At 49.7% G+C, this 21,935-nt stretch overlaps 1 protein-coding gene and 1 pseudogene across 1 annotated transcript; both read left to right on the plus strand.

Moving 5' to 3' along the window:
* Nucleotides 1-192: 192 nt before the first annotated feature.
* On the plus strand, nt 193-852 carry LOC119324450 (annotated as a pseudogene).
* Nucleotides 853-8,681: 7,829 nt separating this feature from the next.
* On the plus strand, nt 8,682-19,160 carry LOC119321595 (peptidyl-prolyl cis-trans isomerase-like). The gene is made up of 2 exons (XM_037595208.1): nt 8,682-8,699; nt 18,417-19,160. The coding sequence occupies exons 1-2, from the start codon at nt 8,682-8,684 to the stop codon at nt 19,158-19,160; spliced, it is 762 nt and encodes a 253-aa protein (XP_037451105.1).
* The last annotated feature ends 2,775 nt before the right edge of the window (nt 19,161-21,935 follow it).

The raw sequence follows: 21,935 nt of genomic DNA on the forward strand, positions 1-21,935 counted from the left end.
GAGTTTGTACTTTCGATGGTCTCTACGGAGATCCCAGACTTGATTTAATTCTTTAAATAAAGCGGCAGTTTCCCCCTAAAAAAACCATAGGCCAAACTACGGACGGAGACGGACTCCTGCGTTTCCCTCTATCGATCCAGAGATCTGCGCCTTCTACTTGCTGATCGATCTACACGCCTGCCAGCCGGCCACATGGAAGGGACCCACGGCGACGGCAATGGTGTGTGCTTCCCCTACGACGTGCTACTCGACATCCTCCGCCGCCTCCCCTGCCACGCCATCGCCAAGTCCCGGCATGTCTGCCGTGCATGACGCGCCCTCGTCGACGCCCACAACCTCCTCCTCCTCCCGACGGTGTTCTTCGACGTGACCATCGGCGGCGCTCCCGCAGGCCGCATCGTGATGAGGCTGTTCGCCAAGGACGTGCCCAAGACGGCGGAGAACTTCCGCGCGCTCTGCACCGGTGAGAAGGGCGTCGGCAAGAGCGGCAAGCCGCTGCACTACAAGGGCAGCGCGTTCCACCGCGTGATCCCCGGCTTCATGTGCCAGGGCGGCGGCATCACCAGGGGCAACGGCCTCGGCGGCGAGTCCATCTATGGGGGCGACTTCCCCGACGAGAAGTTTGTCTACAAACACATGCCCGGGATGATCTCTATGGCCAACGCCGGGCCCAACACCAACAGCTCCCACTTCTTCATCTCCACCGTGCCCTGGCCGTGGCTCGACGGCAAGCACGTTGTCTTCGGCGAGGTCATCGTGGGCATGGCCGTCGTCCGAAACATCGAGAAGGTGGGCTCCCGCAGCGGCACGTGCTCCAAGCCCGTCGTCATCGCCGACTCCGGCCAGCTCTAGGCCTGCGCCCTCCCCTAGCCAGTCATCGTCCTCCCATGTCACGTCGTTGATCTAAAATTAGTTGGCGTGAGCTGTGTCGTGTCTTCCCTTTGTCCGTCCGATGAGATCTCCGTCGTTGGTTTAGGAGGGTTTTAGGAGAACTCTTTAGGCTGCTGGATCTGTGTTCGACGGCCATGGTTATCTTCAAAGCCACAGAGTTTCATAATTCTTTTTTATTTCGGTTGCTATTTTGTTTTACCACCACCAAGCCTTCTCAGGTATATGTGTCAATTTGTGGTGTTGGGCGAAAAATATGTTTTCTGTTCCTAGTGCCTTGCACAAAAACTCACGCGTTGCGTTTGACGATGAGATATATATGGGATCTCCACGGAGATGATTTTTTTTGCCAATTCCAGCCCGTTGTGGTTGTTAATTGTTCTTGACATCATAAGCTGTGCGATGCGCTCACAATTCCTGTTTATTTTTTGGAGCATGACTTTTGAGAAACGATGTGATTTTTTGAAGAGGAAGGAAGACCATTCTCAGTTCAGTTAAATTTCTGCAAAGCTATTGAGTGTCATTCACGTAGCAAATCTGTATTATCTGAGTGCCATGTTGACCTCCCTCCCATGGTTACAAATGTTGTGCGGCTGCCTCCTTCATCTGATTGTATTAATATACGAAAATGTTAACGCCCACACGTGTGGGCGTTGACCATCTCGACCACATGCATCCATCACCATCCAGTACTATATGCACGAATCTTGGCACAATCTGGCCGATTTTTTGTGTCATGTAGGACAAGGCGCGTGTGTGGTGTGTGAGAGAGGTCGTCCACACATCCGTTTTACCACACAGAGGGGCCGGTGTGTGGGCGTTTAGCAGTTCGGTCACACACCAGTTTTCAACTTAATATAAATGTGGACGTCAACTTTATCATTACTCTCGGGTCAGCTAGTATCGCGGTGGTAGCTAGGAACTCCGATGGCGAGGTCATTGCATTTTTTTGAGATGTAATTCCTATTTGCTCCAGTTCGGAGCTTTGTGCTTACCTAGCAGGCCTCTACATCGGTGACACTCTTCACCGACCTATTATTTTGGAGACGCCTTTGTATACTCCTTTCCTTGCAAATGATTGCGTGGACAGATCTGCATTCAGCCGTGCATAGATCTAAAAAAAAAGAAACGCTGGGGTTGACAAAGCTTTTCCAAACCTTCGAGTTGATCAAGATCAAAAGGCAAGCGAGCTTTATGGCACATGAGATCACCAAGTTTAGTTTCAATAGTCGTTCCAATGGTTTTCTAGTGAGTAGCGTTCCACCCTTCGTATGATAAACCGTTGTAAGAATATTTTAATAATTTTCAATCAATTAATTCACGGGCCATGCTGATCAATATACGTACGAGAAGAAAAATATGAAATGTTATATGATGAAGCTGGCGAGATGAAACTCCCTTTCTACACCCGAGCTCAAATGAGCTTGAGATAAACAGTAACTCAAAAAACATATATAATTTTTTTTTCAAAAACTCCGAAAAAAATTAGTGGCAAATTTTCACAAATGTTCTAAGAGCTTGTAAAATTTTATCATGAAATCGCATTTGTGAAAGTCATGACAAAAAAACAGTGCTCCAAAATGCTTTCGAAAGTAGCATTTTCGGAGTATTGATTTTTTTTTGCCATGATTTCCACAAATGTGATTTCATGATGACACTTTGCATGGACGTCGTCAGGAACATCGAGAAGGTGGGCTCCCGCAGTGCCACATGCTCCAAGCCCGTCGTCATCGCCGACTGTGGCCAGCTCTAGGCCTGCGCCCTCCCCTAGCCATTCATCGTCCTTCCATGTCACCCTGTGTTGATCTAAAATAAGTTGGCATGGGTCGTGTTGTGTCTTCCCTTTGTCCGTCCGATGAGATCTCCATGGATCGTTGGTTTAGGAGGGTTTTAGGTGAACTCTTTAGGCTGCTGGATCTGTGTTCGACGGTCATGGTTATCTTCAAAGCCACAAAGTTTCATAATTCTTTTTTAATTTTTATTTCGATTGCTATTTTGTTTTACCACCACCAAGCCTTCTCAGATATGCGTGTCAATTTGCGGTGTTGAGGAGAAAAATACGTTTTATGCTCCTAGTGTGTTCCACAAAAACTCACGCGTTGCGTTTGATGATGAGGTATATATGGGATCTCCACGGAGATGAATTTTTTTGCCAACTCCAGCCTGTTGTGGTTGTTAATTGTTCTTGACATCATAAGCTGTGCGATGCGCTCACAGTTCCTGTTTATTTTTTGGAGCATGACTTTTGAGAAATGACGTGATTTTTTGGAGAGGGAAGGGAGACCGTCCTCAGTTCAGTTAAATTTCTGCAAAGCTATTGAGTGTCATTCTCGTAGCAAATCTGTATTATCTGAGTGCCATGTTGACCTCCCTCCCACGGTTACAAATGTTGTGCGGCTGCCTCCTTCAGCTGACTGTATTAATATAAATGTGGACGTCAACTTTATCATTACTCTCGGGTCAGCTAGTATCGCGGTCGTAGCTAGGAACTCGGATGGCGAGGTCATTGCGTTTTTTTGAGATGTAATTCCTATTTGCTCTAGTTCGGAGCTTTGTGTTGGGGAACGTTGTAGAAAATTAAAATTTTCCTACGGTTTCACCAAGATCCATCTATGAGTTTGTTGTTGCAGAAACTGGCCTGCCGAGCGCGAGAGAGATGAGGAGGAAGATCGGATCGCGAGGAGGAAGAGGAACTAGTCTGACAGAGGTATTTTGTGCTGCGCACTTAACTGCAGCTTTTCTCTGCTTTTCTGTTATTATCAGGCTAGCTCCAACGGCTGCCGAATTACAAGGGAAAAGACCACGTCTCTAGCTGGCCTACTGGTCGTGCCATCCCACGACGCCTAGCTAGGATCGGGCGACTACTTTGCCCGCACGAACCACGGCGATCATGCCATCCCATGACCTGGTAAGGCGAGCAAAAACAGCTAACAGACTAACTGAAAACTACTGACAGAAATAAAGCCTAACTGAAACTTCTGAAACCGTACGTGCACATACACACGCTGACGGTCTGTGTTTATTCAGAACGCTGTAACCTGAAACCTGAATGTGTGTGTGAGCAGATTATCTAACAAATCACCCCCTAATCTGCCACACACTGGATCACCCCTAACTTGTGCCGTAGCTCAGAGAACCGGCTCCTTCCAAGGGATTTTGTGAAAATGTCTGCAACTTGGTCTCCGGTTCTGACATGGACGACATCCACTCGCCCCAGCTCAACACACTCTCTGATATAGTGATACCTGAGATCAATGTGTTTACTCCTCTCATGATGCACCGGATTTTTGCTCAATTCAATTGCAGATCTGTTGTCAACACTCAGCTTGACCTTCTGAACTGTTGTACCCAGCATTTCAGCAAGCAACCTGCTCAGCCACACAGCCTGACTTGCTGCTATTGCTGCTGCTATGTACTCGGCCTCGCATGAAGATTTTGCAACCACCTTCTGCTTCTGGGAGGACCAAGTAATAGCACCCGATCCGAGGAAGAACACAGTACCCGTGGTACTTTTCCTGTCATCAAGATCTCCTGCGTGGTCACTGTCACTGAAACCAGTGAGAACAGTTTCCCCTTCTGCTCTGTAGATACACCCAAGATTCAGGGTGCCCTTGATGTACCTCAGAACTTGCTTGATTGCAATCCAATGCTCCTTTCCTGGTGCTTCCATGAAACGGCTTAGAAGCCCCACTGCATATCCAATATCCGGTCGTGTGTTTACCAAGTACCGCAGGCTCCCAATGAGGCTTCGATATTCAGATGCATCCACTGCTCCTCCCTGGTTCTTCCTCAATTTCAGACGATTTTTCCAGTGGTGTATGACTGGCATTGCACTGATCCATACCAGCATCTTCCAGGATCTTCTTAGCATAGCTGGACTGGCAAACACTGATTCCATCCTTGTCCTGCTTCACTTCTAAACCCAGATAGTAAGTCAGGAGACCAAGATCGCTCATCTGAAACATGTCCTGCATCTGCTGCTTGAACTGCTTGATAGCATCTTTAGACGACCCAGAGATGATCAGATCGTCAACGTACACCCCAACTAGCAGATGATCTGTTCCTCTGCCACGCTTGTATAGGGCATGATCCAACTGACACTTCTCAAAACCAAGGGAAACCAGCGTAGTGTCCAGCTTGGTATTCCATGCTCGGGGTGCCTGATGGAGCCCATACAGAGCCTTCTGCAGCTTCAGAACCTTGTTGGGATTGCAGCTGTCGATGAAACCTGCAGGCTGATGCACATATACTTCTTCCTGCAGTTCTCCATTCAGAAAGGCAGATCGCACATCCATGTGATGCACTGACCATCGCCGTTGCGCTGCTACTGCAAGCAACAGTCTCACTGTTTCCAGACGAGCTACGGGAGCGAACACTTCGTCAAAGTCCACCCCCTGCCTCTGTGCATATCCCTTTGCCACCAGACGAGCTTTGTGTTTCACAATGTTTCCATCTGGGTCGCGCTTCACCTTGAACACCCACTTTAGTCCAATGGCGCGATGTCCAGCGGGCAGGGAGGCAAGAGACCAGGTGCCGTTGGAGCGGATCGAGTCCATCTCCGCCTCCATTGCGCTGCGCCAGGCAGGCTCATCCAGTGCATCTTCGACAGACGCAGGTTCCTCTGCTGCGGAGAGACAGAGCCCACTGTACTCCAGAGTGCATGCCGGAGCGTGGTCGATGATGTACTCCATGGATTTCCAGCGGACTGGCACCCCCTCGGCGTCGAAATCCTCGCCGGTGGGCGGCGTCACCCACCCGTCATCAGAGTTGTAAGGAGTAACTGGTGTGGACGGGCTTGAGTCCGCCCATGCCTGCGTGCTCGACGCGCTCGGCGTGTCCGCGGCGGAACCGCTAGACGTGGGCGTCCGCGGCGTGCTTGGAGCAAGCGGTGAGCCTGGCGCGGTTGGTGTTGTCAATGCGCCAGGTGGCATCACCGGGGCTGGTGACACGGAGTAGGTCGTGGTTGTGGGCACGCCCGTGTCGGAGTACACGACCGTGAACTGGTTGGCGCGCTCCGAGTCGCTACCATCCTTGCTCCAGTCCCTGCGCCGATCCTCCTCGAAACACACATCGCGTGTGATGTACAAGCGCTTGCCAATCGGGTCGTACACCCGATAGCCCTTTGTGGCCGCCTCATAGCCCAGAAATATGCCCGGCCGTGTCCTGTCCGCCAGCTTGGTCACGCCAGGGCCGACGAGCTTGACGTGCGCGACGCAGCCAAAAGTGCGGATGTAATCGACCGTCGGCTTCTTCTTGCGCCACGCCTCATAGGGTGTCATGCCCTGCAGACTCCTCGTCGGTGAGCGGTTGAGGATGTGCACCGCCGTGCGCACTGCCTCGCCCCAAAACGTGCTCGGCACGCCCATGCTTTTCATCAGGCTGCGAGCCATCTCGACCACGGACTGGTTGCGGCGTTCGACGACTCTGTTTTGTTGAGGAGAGTACGGAGTCGTCGTGTTCCTTAGGATGCCGTGCTCTTCGCAGTACGCGGTGAACTCGCTCGAGTTGAACTCCCCGCCGCGGTCGGTGCGGAACGCTCTGAGCTTTGCACCGCACTGTGTCTCCGCAGCCGCCTTGATCTTTCTGAAGAATTTGAACGCCTCATCCTTGCTCCTGAGCACTTCCAACCACATGTATCTACTGTGATCATCAACGATGAGCAGAAAGTACTTGTTACCGGACGTGGTCGCCGGTGTGATGGGCCCGCAGAGGTCGCCGTGGATGAGATCAAGCCCCTGCTCCGCGCGGTACGGTGACGCGCGTGGGAATGGCGTACGGTGCATCTTCCCGAGTGTGCAGCCCTCGCAGAACTGTTCGACATGCTGAATCGCCGGCATGCCACGCACCATCCCCTTCGCGCCAAGATCGTGCAGTGCCCGGAAGTGGAGGTGGCCGAAACGTCCATGCCAACGCCACGCTTCGTCGCCGCCGTGCGCCAGGAGGCACACGGGCGCAGCCAAGTTCAGAGCCACGGCGTAGAGCCGGTTGCTCGTCCGCTGCACCCGTGCCAGAAGCACGCGCTGCCTGTCGTAGAGACAGAGCACGCCGCCCTCGATCACGGACTTGCACCCGTGCTCGTCGAGCTGTCCGAGGCTCACGATGCTCGTCCGCAGTTGGGGGATGTAGTAGACGTCCGAGAGTGCGCGGTGCTCGCCGTTCTTACAGGAGAACATCACCACTCCGCATCCGCAAATCTGCACGACAGAGCCGTCACCAAAACGTACAGTACCTCGTACCGTCTCGTCGAGCTCCGAGAGCATGTCGCGGTGCCCCGTCATGTGATTGCTAGCGCCGGTGTCGAGATACCATCTGTCGTCGTCCGTCGCCACGGGCACGACCCGTGCTTCGTTGAGGAAGATCTCCGCGCCCGGTTCACGTGCGCCGCTGTTCGCGCTCTCGCCGCTCACTGCCGCGAAGGTGGCCAGCAGCAAGCCCGGCTGCTCGACGTCGACCTAGGCGACGTTCGCCTGTTGGTCCGTCTGCTCCCGCTGCTCCCTTTCCTTCTTGCGGCATTCCTTGGCCCAGTGACCTGGGATGCCGCAGTAGCGGCAGTTGCCCTTCCGTTTGGGCGTCGCCGGACCACCATTGCCGCGGCCACCGCCCTGGCCACGGCCACCCCCTCCGTGGAAGTTCTTTGCCTTGCCGTTCCCGCGTCCCCGCCCTGCTCCAGAGCCTGAGGACGCGCCGCTTTGGTCCAGCTGCTTCTCGTGCGCCCGCCACTGATCGATGGTGTACAACAGCTGCGTGCCGGTCGCCGGAGTCTCCTCGCGCTCTCGCTCCTCGACGACAAGGAGCCGGCCACAGAGTTCCTCCAGGGAGAGTTGTTTGGTGTCGACCAGCGACTCGATCGCCACGGCCATCTCGCGGTACGGGCGTGGCACGGTGCGGAGCACCTTGAGGACGGCCTTGTGCTCGTCCACTGGATCGCCGAGCCCCTGCAGCTCGTCGATGATCGTCCTGAGCCGCATCACGTACGACTCGATTCCCTCGCCGTCCTTGTACCGGAGCGCCTCGTACTCTGAGCGACGAGTTTGAGCCTTGGCCTCGCGCACGCGCTCGACGCCGATCCGCATGGTCTTCAGAGTGTCCCATGCCTCCTTGGCAGTGGCCTTTGCGCCCGGGATCCGCATGAGCTCCGGCGGTACCCCCTTGAGGAGAGCAATCATGGCGCGCCAGTCGTCGCGGTCCGTCCCTTGGCCTGTTTCCACCACATGCCACAACTCATCAGCCTGCAACTGAAGTTTAGTGATCATGGCCCAATCAGAGTAGTTAGTGCGGGTGAGCATCATCGGAGGCGCGCCGCCGCCGCCGTGCACGATGCGCTCCACGACACGCACCCCCGACCCCTCCTCGGTGGAGAGACGGGCCAGGGATTTTCCAAGTGCCGAGGCCTCCGCCTTGGCCTCTTCTTCCTCTTCCTTCTTCTTCGCCTTCTCTTTATCGCTGCCGGCCATCTCTCCGACGGATCAAACACCGTCGGCGCCCTGGATGGATCGAACACCACCGAGGCTCTGATGCCACTTGTTGTTGCAGAAACTGGCCTGCCGAGCGCGAGAGAGATGAGGAGGAAGATCGGATCGCGAGGAGGAAGAGGAACTAGTCTGACAGAGGTATTTTGTGCTGCGCACTTAACTGCAGCTTTTCTCTGCTTTTCTGTTATTATCAGGCTAGCTCCAACGGCCGCCGAATTACAAGGGAAAAGACCACGTCTCTTGCTGGCCTACTGGTCGTGCCATCCCACGACGCCTAGCTAGGATCGGGCGACTACTTTGCCCGCACGAACCACGGCGATCATGCCATCCCATGACCTGGTAAGGCGAGCAAAAACAGCTAACAGACTAACTGAAAACTACTGACAGAAATAAAGCCTAACTGAAACTTCTGAAACCGTACGTGCACATACACACGCTGACGGTCTGTGTTTATTCAGAACGCTGTAACCTGAAACCTGAATGTGTGTGTGAGCAGATTATCTAACAGAGTTCATCTAGCAACGAGTCATGGGAGAGTGATTGCATCTACATACCACTTGTAGATCGCGCGGAAGCGTTCAAAAGAACGGGGTTGAAGTAGTCGTTCTCGTCGTGATCCTATCACCGGAGATCCTAGCGCCGAACGGACGGCACCTTCACGTTCAACACACGTACGGTCAGTGTAACGTCTCCTCCGTCTTGATCCAGCAAGGGGGAAGGAGAGGTTGATGATGATGGCTCCAGCAGCAGCACAACGGCGTGGTGGTGGTGGAACAGCAGCACTTCGGCAGGGCTTCGCCAAGCACGTGACGGAGGAGGAAGAGGTGTAGCTGGGGGAGGGGGCGCCAGAACTTCAGGGGTGCGGCTGCCCCTCTCCCCCCTCCCTTTATATAGGCCCCAGGGGGGGCGCCGGCCCTGGGAGATTCAATCTCCCAAGGGGGCGGCGGCCAAGGGGGGAGGAGTGCCCCCCAAGGCTTGCGGTGCGCCCCCCCCCCCACCCTAGGGTTTCAACCCTAGGCGCAGGGGGTGGGCCTAGGGGGGCGCACCAGCCCACTATAGGCTGGTTCCCCTCCCACTTCAGCCCATGGGGCCCTCCGGGATGGGTGGCCCCACCCGGTGGACCCCCGGGACCCTTCCGGTGGTCCCGGTACAATACCGGGTGACCCCGAAACTTTCCCGATGGCCGAAATACCACTTCCTATATATAATTCTTTACCTCCGGACCATTCCGAAACTCCTCGTGACGTCCGGGATCTCATACGGGACTCCGAACAACATTCGGTATACTGCATACTCATATTCATACAACCCTAGCGTCACCGAACCTTAAGTGTGTAGACCCTACGGGTTCGGGAGACACGTAGACATGACCGAGACGACTCTCGGGCAATAACCAACAGCGGGATCTGGATACCGATGTTGGTTCCCACATGCTCCTCGATGATCTCATCGGATGAACCACGATGTCGAGGATTCGAACAACCCCGTATACAATTCCCTTTGTCAATCGGTACGTTACTTGCCCGAGACTCGATCGTCGGTATCCCAATACCTCGTTCAGTCCCATTACCGGCAAGTCACTTTACTCATACCGTAATGCATGATCCCGTGACCAAACACTTGGTCACTTTGAGCTCATTATGATGATGCATTACCGAGTGGGCCCAGAGATACCTCTCCGTCATACGGAGTGACAAATCCCAGTCTCGATCCGTGTCAACCCAACAGACACTTTCGGAGATACCTGTAGTGCACCTTTATAGTCACCCAGTTACGTTGTGACGTTTGGTACACCCAAAGCACTCCTACGGTATCCGGGAGTTACACGATCTCATGGTCTAAGGAAGAGATACTTGACATTGGAAAAGCTCTAGCAAAACGAACTACACGATCTTGTGCTATGCTTAGGATTGGGTCTTGTCCATCACATCATTCTCCTAATGATGTGATCCCGTTGTCAATGACATCTAATGTCCATAGTCAGGAAACCATGACTATCTGTTGACCAACGAGCTAGTCAACTAGAGGCTCACTAGGGACATGTTATGGTCTATGTATTCACACGTGTATTACGATTTCCGGATAATACAGTTATAGCATGAATAAAAGACAATTATCATGAACAAGGAAATATAATAATAATGCTTTTATTATTGCCTCTAGGGCATATTTCCAACAGTCTCCCACTTGCACTAGAGTCAATAATCTAGTTACATTATGATGAATCGAACACCCATAGAGTTCTGGTGTTGATCATGTGTTGCTCGCGAGAGAGGTTTAGTTAACGGATCTGCGACATTCAGATCCGTATGTACTTTGCAAATATCTATGTCTCCATCTTGAACATTTTCACATATGGAGTTGAAACGACGCTTGATGTGCCTGGTCTTCTTGTGAAACCTGGGCTCCTTGGCAAGGGCAATAGCTCCAGTGTTGTCACAGAAGAGTTTGATCGGCCCCGACGCATTAGGTATGACTCCTAGGTCGGTGATGAACTCCTTCACTCAAATTGCTTCATGCGCTGCCTCCGAGGCTGCCATGTACTCCGCTTCACATGTAGATCCCGCCACGACGCTCTACTTGCAACTGCACCAGCTTACTGCTCCACTATTCAACATATACACGTATCCGGTTTGTGACTTAGAGTCATCCAGATCTGTGTCGAAGCTAGCATCGACGTAACCCTTTACGATGAGCTCTTCATCACCTCCATAAACGAGAAACATGTCCTTCGTCCTTTTCAGGTACTTTAGGATATTCTTGACCGCTGTCCAGTGTTCCTTACCGGGATTACTTTGTTACCTTCCTACCAAACTTACGGCAAGGTTTACATCAGGTCTGGTACACAGCATGGCATACATAATAGATCCTATGGCTGAGGCATAGGGGATGACGCTCATCTCTTCTTTATCTTTTGTCGTGGTCGGGCATTGAGCCGAGCTCAATCTCACACCTTGCAATACAGGCAAGAACCCCTTCTTGGACTGATCCATTTTGAACTTCTTCAAAATCTTATCAAGGTATGTGCTTTGTGAAAGACCTATGAGGCGTCTTGATCTATCTCTGTAGATCTTGATGCCTAATATATAAGCAGCTTCTCCAAGGTCCTTCATTGAAAAACACTTATTCAAGTAGGCCTTAATGCTGTCCAAGAATTCTATATCATTTCCCATCAATAGTATGTCATCTACATATAATATGAGAAATGCTACAGAGCTCCCACTCACTTTCTTGTAAACGCAGGCTTCTCCATAAGTCTGCGAAAACCCAAACGCTTTGATCATTTCATCAAAGCGAATGTTCCAACTCCGAGATGCTTGCACCAGCCCATAAATGGATCGCTGGAGCTTGCATACTTTGTTAGCATTCTTAGGATCGACAAAACCCTCCGGCTGCATCATATACAGTTCTTCCTTAAGATGCCCGTTAAGGAATGCCGTTTTGACGTCCATTTGCCATATCTCATAATCATAGTATGCGACAATTGGTAACATGATTCGGACGGACTTAAGCTTTGCTACGGGAGAGAAAGTCTCCTCGTAGTCAATCCCTTGAACTTGCCGATAACCCTTAGCGACAAGTCGAGCTTTATAGACGGTAACATTACCATCCGCGTCCGTCTTCTTCTTAAAGGTCCATTTGTTTTCTATCGCTCGCCGATCATCGGGCAAGTCAGTCAAAGTCCATACTTTGTTTTCATACATGGATTCTATCTCGGATTTCATGGCTTCTAGCCATTTGTTGGAATCTGGGCCCGCCATCGCTTCTTCATAGTTCGAAGGTTCACCGTTGTCTAACAACATGATTTCCAGGACAGGGTTGCCGTACCACTCTGGTGCGGAACGTGTCCTTGTGGACCTACGAAGTTCAGTAGCAACTTGATCCGAAGTACCTTGATCATCATCATTATTTTCCTCTTCAGTTGGTGTAGGCATCACAGGAACATTTTCCTGAGCTGCACTACTTTCCCGTTCGAGAGGTAGTACTTCATCGAGTTCTACTTTCCTCCCACTTAGTTCTTTCGAGAGAAACTCCTTTTCCAGAAAGGATCCGTTCTTGGCAACAAAGATCTTGCCCTCGGATCTTAAGTAGAAGGTATACCCAATGGTTTCTTTAGGGTATCCTATGAAGACGCATTTTTCCGACTTGGGTTCGAGCTTTTCAGGTTGAAGTTTCTTGACATAAGCATCGCATCCCCAAACTTTTAGAAACGACAGCTTAGGTTTCTTCCCAAACCATAATTCATACGGTGTCGTCTCAACGGATTTAGACGGTGCCCTATTTAAAGTGAATGTAGCTGTCTCCAGAGCGTATCCCCAAAATGATAGCGGTAAATCGGTAAGAGACATCATAGATCGCACCATATCCAATAGAGTGCGATTACGACGTTCGGACACACCGTTTCGCTGAGGTGTTCCAGGTGGCGTGAGTTGTGAAACGATTCCACATTTTCTTAAGTGTGTACCAAATTCGTGACTTAAATATTCTCCTCCACGATCCGATCGTAAGAATTTTATCTTTCGGTCACGTTGATTCTCTACTTCATTCTGAAATTCCTTGAACTTTTCAAAGGTCTCAGACTTGTGTTTCATCAAGTAGACATACCCATATCTACTCAAGTCATCAGTGAGAGTGAGAACATAACGATATCCTCCGCGAGCCTCAACACTCATTGGACCGCACACATCGGTATGTATGATTTCCAACAAGTTGGTTGCTCGCTCCATTGTTCCGGAGAACGGAGTCTTCGTCATTTTGCCCATGAGGCATGGTTCGCATGTGTCAAATGATTCATAATCGAGAGACTCTAAAAGTCCATCAGCATGGAGCTTCTTCATGCGCTTGACACCAATGTGACCAAGGCGGCAGTGCCACAAGTATGTGGGACTATCGTTATCAACTTTACATCTTTTGGTATTCATGCTATGAATATGTGTAATATTACGTTCGAGATTCATTAAGAATAAATCATTGACCATTGGGGCATGACCATAAAATATATCTCTCATATAAATAGAACAACCATTATTCTCGGATTTAAATGAGTAGCCATCTCGTATCAAACGAGATCCAGATACAATGTTCATGCTCAAACTTGGCACCAAATAACAATTATTAAGGTTCAAAACTAATCCCGTAGGTAAATGTAGAGGTAGCGTGCCGACGGCGATCACATCGACTCTGGAACCATTCCCGACGCGCATCGTCACCTCGTCCTTCGCCAGTCTCCGCTTATTCCGCAGCTCCTGCTGTGAGTTACAAATATGAGCAACGGCACCGGTATCAAATACCCAGGAGTTACTACGAGTACTGGTAAGGTACACATCAATTACATGTATATCAAATATACCTCTGGTGTTGCCGGCCTTCTTATCCGCTAAGTATTTGGGGCAGTTCCGCTTCCAGTGACCCTTCCCCTTGCAATAAAAGCACTCAGTCTCAGGCTTGGGTCCATTCTTTGACTTCTTCCCGGCAACTGGCTTACCGGGCGCGGCAACATCTTTGCCGTCCTTCTTGAAGTTCTTCTTACCCTTGCCCTTCTTGAACTTAGTGGTCTTATTGACCATCAACACTTGATGTTTTTTCCTGATTTCAACCTCTGCTGACTTCAGCATCGAGAATGCTTCAGGAATGGTCTTCACCATCCCCTGCATATTGTAGTTCATCACAAAGCTCTTGTAGCTTGGTGGGAGCGACTGAAGGATTCTGTCAATGACCGCCTCATCCGGGAGGTTAATGTCCAGCTGGGATAGGCGGTTGTGCAACCCAGACATTTTGAGTATGTGCTCACTGACAGAACTATTTTCCTCCATCTTACAACTATAGAACTTGTCGGAGACGTCATATCTCTCGACCCGGGCATGAGCTTGGAAAACTAGTTTCAGCTCCTCGAACATCTCATATGCTCCGTGTTGCTCAAAACGCTTTTGGAGCCCCGGTTCTAAGCTGTAAAGCATGCCGCACTGAATGAGGGAGTAATCATCAGCACGAGACTGCCAAGCATTCATAATGTCTTGGTTCTCTGGGACGGGAGCGTCACCTAGCGGTCCTTCTAGGACATATTGTTTCCTGGCAGCTATGAGGATGATCCTCAGGTTCCGGACCCAGTCCGTATAGTTGCTGCCATCATCTTTCAGCTTGGTTTTCTCTAGGAACGCGTTGAAGTTCATGTTGACATGAGCGTTGGCCATTTGATCTACAAGACATATTTTGCAAAGGTTTTAGACTAAGTTCATGATAATTAAGTTCATCTAATCAAATTAATATAATGAACTCCCACTCAGATTAGACATCCCTCTGGTCATCTAAGTGTTACACGATCCGAGTCGACTAGGCCGTGTCCGATCATCACGTGAGACGGACTAGTCATGGTCGGTGAACATTCTCATGTTGATCGTATCTTCCATACGACTCGTGTTCGACCTTTCGGTCTCCGTGTTCTGAGGCCATGTCTATACATGCTAGGCTCGTCAAGTTAACCCTAAGTGTTTTGCATGTGTAAAACTGTCTTACACCCGTTGTATGTGAACGTAAGGATCTATGACACCCGATCATCACGTGGTGCTTCGAAACGACGAACTTTAGCAACGGTGCACAGTTAGGGGAGAACACTTCTTGAAATTGTTGTAAGGGATCATCTTATTTACTACCGTCGTTCTAAGTAAACAAGATGCATAAAACATAATAAACATCACATGCAATTATATAAAGTAGTGACATGATATGGCCAATATCATATAGCTCCTTTGATCTTCATCTTCGGGGCTCCATGATCATCTTGTCACCGGCATGACACCATGATCTCCATCATCATGATCTCCATCATCGTGTCTTCATGAAGTTGTCACGCCAACGACTACTTCTACTTCTATGACTAACGCGTTTAGCAATAAAGTAAAGTAGTTTACATGGCGTTCTTCAATGACACGCAGGTCATACAAAAAAAAGACAACTCCTATGGCTCCTGCCGGTTGTCATACTCATCGACATGCAAGTCGTGATTCCTATTACAAGAACATGATCTCATACATCACAATATATCATTCATCATTCATCACACTTCTGGCCATATCACATCACATGACAATTGCTGCAAAAACAAGTTAGACGTCCTCTAATTGTTGTTGCATCTTTTACGTGGCTGCAATTGGGTTCTAGCAAGAACGTTTTCTTACCTACGAATAACCACAACGTGATTTTGACAACTTCTATTTACCCTTCATAAGGACCCTTTTCATCGAATCCGCTCCAACTAAAGTGGGAGAGACAGACACCCGCCAGCCACCTTATGCAACTAGTGCATGTCAGTCGGTGGAACCGGTCTCACGTAAGCGTACGTGTAAGGTTGGTCCGGGCCGCTTCATCCCACAATACCGCTGAAGCAAGATAAGACTAGTAGCGGCAAGCAAGTTGACAAGATCTATGCCCACAACAAAATTGTGTTCTACTCGTGCAATAGAGAACTACGCATAGACCTAGCTCATGATGCCACTGTTGGGGAACGTTGTAGAAAATTAAAATTTTCCTACGGTTTCACCAAGATCCATCTATGAGTTCATCTAGCAACGAGTCATGGGAGAGTGATTGCATCTACATACCACTTGTAGATCACGCGGAAGCGTTCAAAAGAATGGGGTTGAAGTAGTCGTTCTCGTCGTGATCCTATCACCGGAGATCCTAGCGCCGAACGGACGGCACCTCCGCGTTCAACACACGTACGGTCAGCGTAACGTCTCCTCCGTCTTGATCCAGCAAGGGGGAAGGAGAGGTTGATGATGATGGCTCCAGCAGCAGCACAACGGCGTGGTGGTGGTGGAACAACAGCACTCCGGCAGGGCTTCGCCAAGCACGTGACGGGTGAGGAAGAGGTGTAGCAGGGGGAGGGGGCGCCAGAACTTCAGGGGTGCGGCTGCCCCTCCCCCCCTCCCTTTATATAGGCCCCCAGGGGGGGGCGCTGGCCCTGGGAGATTCAATCTCCCAAGGGGGCGGCGGCCAAGGGGGGAGGAGTGCCCCCCAAGGCATGTGGTGCGCCCCCCACCCTAGGGTTTCAACCCTAGGCGCAGGGGGTGGGCCTAGGGGGGCGCACCAGCCCACTATGGGCTGGTTCCCCTCCCACTTCAGCCCATGGGGCCCTCCGGGATGGGTGGCCCCACCCGGTGGACCCCCGGGACCCTTCCGGTGGTCCCGGTACAATACCGGGTGACCCCGAAACTTTCCTGATGGCCGAAATACCACTTCCTAGATATAATTCTTTACCTCCGGACCATTCCGAAACTCCTCGTGATGTCCGGGATCTCATCCGGGACTCCGAACAACATTCGGTATACTGCATACTCATATTCATACAACCCTAGCGTCACCGAACCTTAAGTGTGTAGACCCTACGGGTTCGGGAGACACGTAGACATGACCGAGACGGCTCTCGGGAAATAACCAACAGCTGGATCTGGATACCCATGTTGGTTCCCACATACTCCTCGATGATCTCATCGGATGAACCATGATGTCGAGGATTCGAACAACCCCGTATACAATTCCCTTTGTCAATCGGTACGTTACTTGCCCGAGACTCGATCGTCGGTATCCTAATACCTCATTCAGTCCCGTTACCGGCAAGTCACTTTACTCGTATCATAATGCATGATCCCGTGACCAAACACTTGGTCACTTTGAGCTCATTATGATGATGCATTACCGAGTGGGCCCAGAGATACCTCTCCGTCATACGGAGTGACAAATCCCAGTCTCGATCCGTGTCAACCCAACAGACACTTTTGGAGATACCTATAGTGCACCTTTATAGTCACCCAGTTACGTTGTGACGTTTGGTACACCCAAAGCACTCCTACGGTATCCGAGAGTTACACGATCTCATGGTCTAAGGAAGAGATACTTGACATTGGAAAAGCTCTAGCAAAACGAACTACACGATCTTGTGCTATGCTTAGGATTGGGTCTTGTCCATCACGTCATTCTCCTAATGATGTGATCCCGTTGTCAATGACATCTAATGTCCATAGTCAGGAAACCATGACTATCTGTTTACCAACGAGCTAGTCAACTAGAGGTTCACTAGGGACATGTTATGGTCTATGTATTCACACGTGTATTACGATTTCCAGATAATACAGTTATAGCATGAATAAAAGACAATTATCATGAACAAGGAAATATAATAATAATGCTTTTATTATTGCCTCTAGGGCATATTTCCAACACTTTGTGCTTGCCTAGCAGGCCTGTACATCGGTGACACTCTTCACTGACCTATTATTTTGGGGACGCCTTTGTATACTCCTTTCCTTGCAAATGATGGTGTGGACAGATCTGCATTCAGCCGTGCATCGATCTAAAAAAAAGAAACGCTGGGGTTGACAAAGCTTTTCCAAACCTTCGAGTTGATCAAGATCAAAAGGCAAGCAAGCTTGATGGCACATGAGATCACCAAGTTTAGTTTCAATATACTCGTTCCAATGGTTTTCTAGTGAGTAGCGTTCCACCCTTCGTATGATAAACCGTTGTAAGAATATTTTAATAGTTTTCAATCAATTAATTCACGGGCCATGCTGATCAATATACATACGAGAAGAAAAATATGAAATGTTATATGCTGAAGCTGGCGAGACTAAACTCCCTTTCTTCACCCCAAGCTCAGTAACTCAATTTTTTTTTAAAATGTTCAAAAACTTTCACAAATGTTCTAAGAGCTTGTAAAATTTTATCATGAAATCGCATTTGTAAAAGTCATGACAAAAACAAAATCAGTGCTCCAAAATGCTTTCGAAAGTAGCATTTTCGGAGTATTGATATTTTTTTTGCCATGATTTCCACAAATGTGATTTCATGATGACACTTTGCAAGCTCTTAGAACATTTGTAAAAATTTGCCAAAATAATATAAATTTTCTTCACCATTCTCAAAATATAGAAAGACAAAAGCAAAATCAATCCCCGCATATAGAAGAAAGACAAAACGTGCGTTGCGTTGCGTGTTGAACATGGAATTCGAACCAACACACGCACGTACACGTACCGGACAGATGGATATTACGCACAGCTCAACTATGGACGGAGACGGACTCCTTTGTTTCCCTCTATCGATCCCAACATCCGCGCCTTCTCCTTGCTGATCGATCTGCACATGGAGGAGACCGACGGCGACAGCAATGGTGTGTGCTTCCCCTACGATGTACTACTCGACATCCTCCGTCGCCTCCCCTGCCGCGCCGTCGCCAAGTCCCGGTGCGTCTGCCTTGTGTGGCGTGCCCTCCTCGACGCCCACAAGCCCCTTCCTCCAATGGTGTTCTTCAACGTGACCATCGGCGGCGCCCCCGCAGGCCGCATCGTAATGGAGCTCTTCGCCAAGGACGTGCCCAAGACGGCGGAGAACTTCCGCACACTCTGCACTGGCGAGCAGGGCGTCGGCAGGAACGGCAAGCTGATGCACTTCAAGGGCAGCAAGTTCCACCGCGTGATACCCGGCTTCATCTGCCTGAGCGGCGACATCACCAAGGGCAACAACACCGGCAGTGAGTCCATCTATGGCGACAAGTTCCGCGACGAGAAGTCCGTCCTCAAGCACACCAAGCCCGGGATGGTGTCCATGGCCAATGTGGGGCCGAACACCAATAGTTCCCAGTTCTTCATCTGCACCATCCCCTGCCAGTGGCTCGACGGTAGGCATGTCGTATTCGGTGAGGTCGTCAAGGGCATGGACGTCGTCAGGAACATCAAGAAGGTGGGCACCCGTAGTGGCATGTGTGCCAAGTCTGTCATCATCGCCGACTCCGGCCAGCTTTGAGCATGCACCCTGCTGCAGCCAATTGTCAGTTGTTCGTCGTGCTCCCATGTCATGTCGTTGATCTAAAATAAGAAGTTGGTGTGAGTGGTGTCGTGTCTTCCCTTTGTCCGTTCGATGAGATCTCCATGGTACGTTTGTGAGGGTTTTGGGTGGACTCTTTTGGTTGCTGGATCTATGTTCGACGGTCATGGTTATCTTCCGTCAAAGTTTGCAAACGCTTAAAATATCAGGTCACAGAGGTGTCGAGGAGGAAAGTATCTTTTATGGTCTAGTAAGTGTTTTATCGCACACAGTCTTCATGATAATTGTATGTGATGGAAAACATATATATCTCACACGGTGTGTCAATATGAACCGTTTGTTGGTTAACACACACGATTGTCCTATAACTTATGTGTGCAAAGTCATCACAGACAATTGTGTTGGTGAAATTATGTGCACCCTAAATGCACACAGTTCCCTTTTTAAACCCGTGGATTATAATTTAAGACTTCGCAAAGGATTCTTCTATTAGAACCGTGTGGACGATATCACACATAGTTTTCATTTCTCGGTCTTGCGTGATGGCCTACGGGTTTTGCCGCTCAAACCGTTCCACATCTCATGATAAGATTTATCTATTCACTCACGATCTCACACGATCTCCACCACACTATATGCTAGGATGAGAAGGGTCAGGGGCACGTTCGTCCATTTTCCTCGGGCGACCGGTTTTTCACCTTGCTCGAGCTCTCAAGCCCTAGCGCCGCCGCTACCTTCACCGCCGCCGGTGAGGAAGAGCTTCACTGCCTCAACCTCGTCGCTGTCGTACTCGCGCCGGCCGCAGATATCTTCACTCTGCCGCCGCCGTAGCTGTCTTCCTCTGCCAAGTTAGGGCGTGGAAGATCTGGACTGACGAACTTCAAATCTACACACTCAGTTCGTCATGTTTTTCGTCAAGGGTAATTAAAAGTTACTTTTACTGCCTTTGTTGATTCTGATGATTTTCAAAAAATCTTTAAAAGGTGTTTATTCTTCAACTTCCACACTCTAAACACCTCACACAATCATCTGTTCATAATCTGTTTCTCTAAGTGACATTTTTCTTCAAGATTTCTCAATTGTGTGAATTTCACAATCCATACAACTCTGGAACCTAATGAAGTAAATATGCCCTAGAGGCAATAATAAAGTAATTATTTATTTCCTTATATCATGATAAATGTTTATTATTCATGCTAGAATTGCACTAACCAGAAACATAATACATGTGTGAATACATAGACAAACAGAGTGTCACTAGTATGCCTCTACTTGACTAGCTCATTAATTAAAGATGGTTATGTTTCCTAACCATAGACATGAGTTGTCATTTGATTAACGGGATCACATCATTAGGAGAATGATGTGATTGACTTGACCCATTCCGTTAGCTTAGCACTTGATCGTTTAGTATGTTGCTATTGCTTTCTTCATGACTTATACATGTTCCAATGACTATGAGATTATGCAACTCCCGTTTACCGGAGGGACACTTTGCGTGCTACCAAACGTCACAACGTAACTGGGTGATTATACAGGTGCTCTACGGGTGTCTACGAAGGTACTTGTTGGGTTGGCGTATTTCGAGATTAGGATTTGTCACTCCGATTGTCGGAGAGGTATCTCTGGGCCCACTCAGTAATGCACATCACTATAAGCCTTGCAAGCATTGTAACTAATGGGTTAGTTGCAGGATGATGTATTACGGAATGAGTAAAGAGACTTGCCGGTAACGAGATTGAACTAGATATTGAGATACCGACGATCGAATCTCGGGCAAGTAACATACCTATGACAAAGGGAACAACGTATGTTGTTATGCGGTTTGACCGACAAAGATCTCCGTAGAATATGTGGGAGCCAATATGAGCATCCAGGTTCCGCTATTGGTTATTGAACGGAGACGTGTCTCGGTCATGTCTACAATGTTCTCGAACCCGTAGGGTCTGCACGCTTAAAGTTCGATGATGGTTATATTGTGAGTTTATGTGTTTTGATGTACCGAAGGTAGTTCGGAGTCCCGGATGAGATCGGGGACATGACGAGGAGTCTCGAAATGGTTTAAAGATTGATATATTGGACGACTATATTCGGACATCGGAAAGGTTCCGAGTGATTCGGGTATTTTTCGGAGTACCGAAGAGTTACGGGAATTCGCCGGGGAGTATATGGGCCTTATTGGGCTTTAGGGGAAAGAGAGAGGAGAGGATGGGCGCCCCTCACGGCCTAGTCCGAATTGGACTAGGGGGAGGGGCTGCGCCCCCTCCTTCCTTCTCTTCTCTCTCCCCTTTCTTGACTCCTACTCCTACTACTTGGAAGGGAGGAATCCTACTCCCGGTGGGAGTAGAACTCCCCCCATTGGGCGCGCCTCCTCCTCCTGGCCGCCCCTCTCATCCCCTCCTTTATATACGGAGGAGGGGCACCCCATAGACACAACAATTGATCCCTTGGATCTCTTAGCCGTGTGCGGTGCCCCCTCCACCATAATCCACCTCGATAATATTGTAGAGGTGCTTAGGCGAAGCCCTGCATCGGTAGAACATCATCATCGTCACCACGCCTTCGTGCTGATGGAACTCTCCCTCAAAGCTCGGCTGGATCGGAGTTTGAGGGACGCCATCGAGCTAAACGTGTGCAAGAACTCGGAGGTGTCGTGCGTTCGGTACTTGATCGGTCGGATCGTGAAGACGTACGACTACATCAACCGCGTTGTGCTAACGCTTCCGCTTTCGGTCTACGAGGGTACGTGGACAC

The sequence above is a fragment of the Triticum dicoccoides genome, chromosome 6B (assembly GCF_002162155.2).
Source record: "Triticum dicoccoides isolate Atlit2015 ecotype Zavitan chromosome 6B, WEW_v2.0, whole genome shotgun sequence".
Lineage (NCBI taxonomy): Eukaryota > Viridiplantae > Streptophyta > Magnoliopsida > Poales > Poaceae > Triticum > Triticum dicoccoides.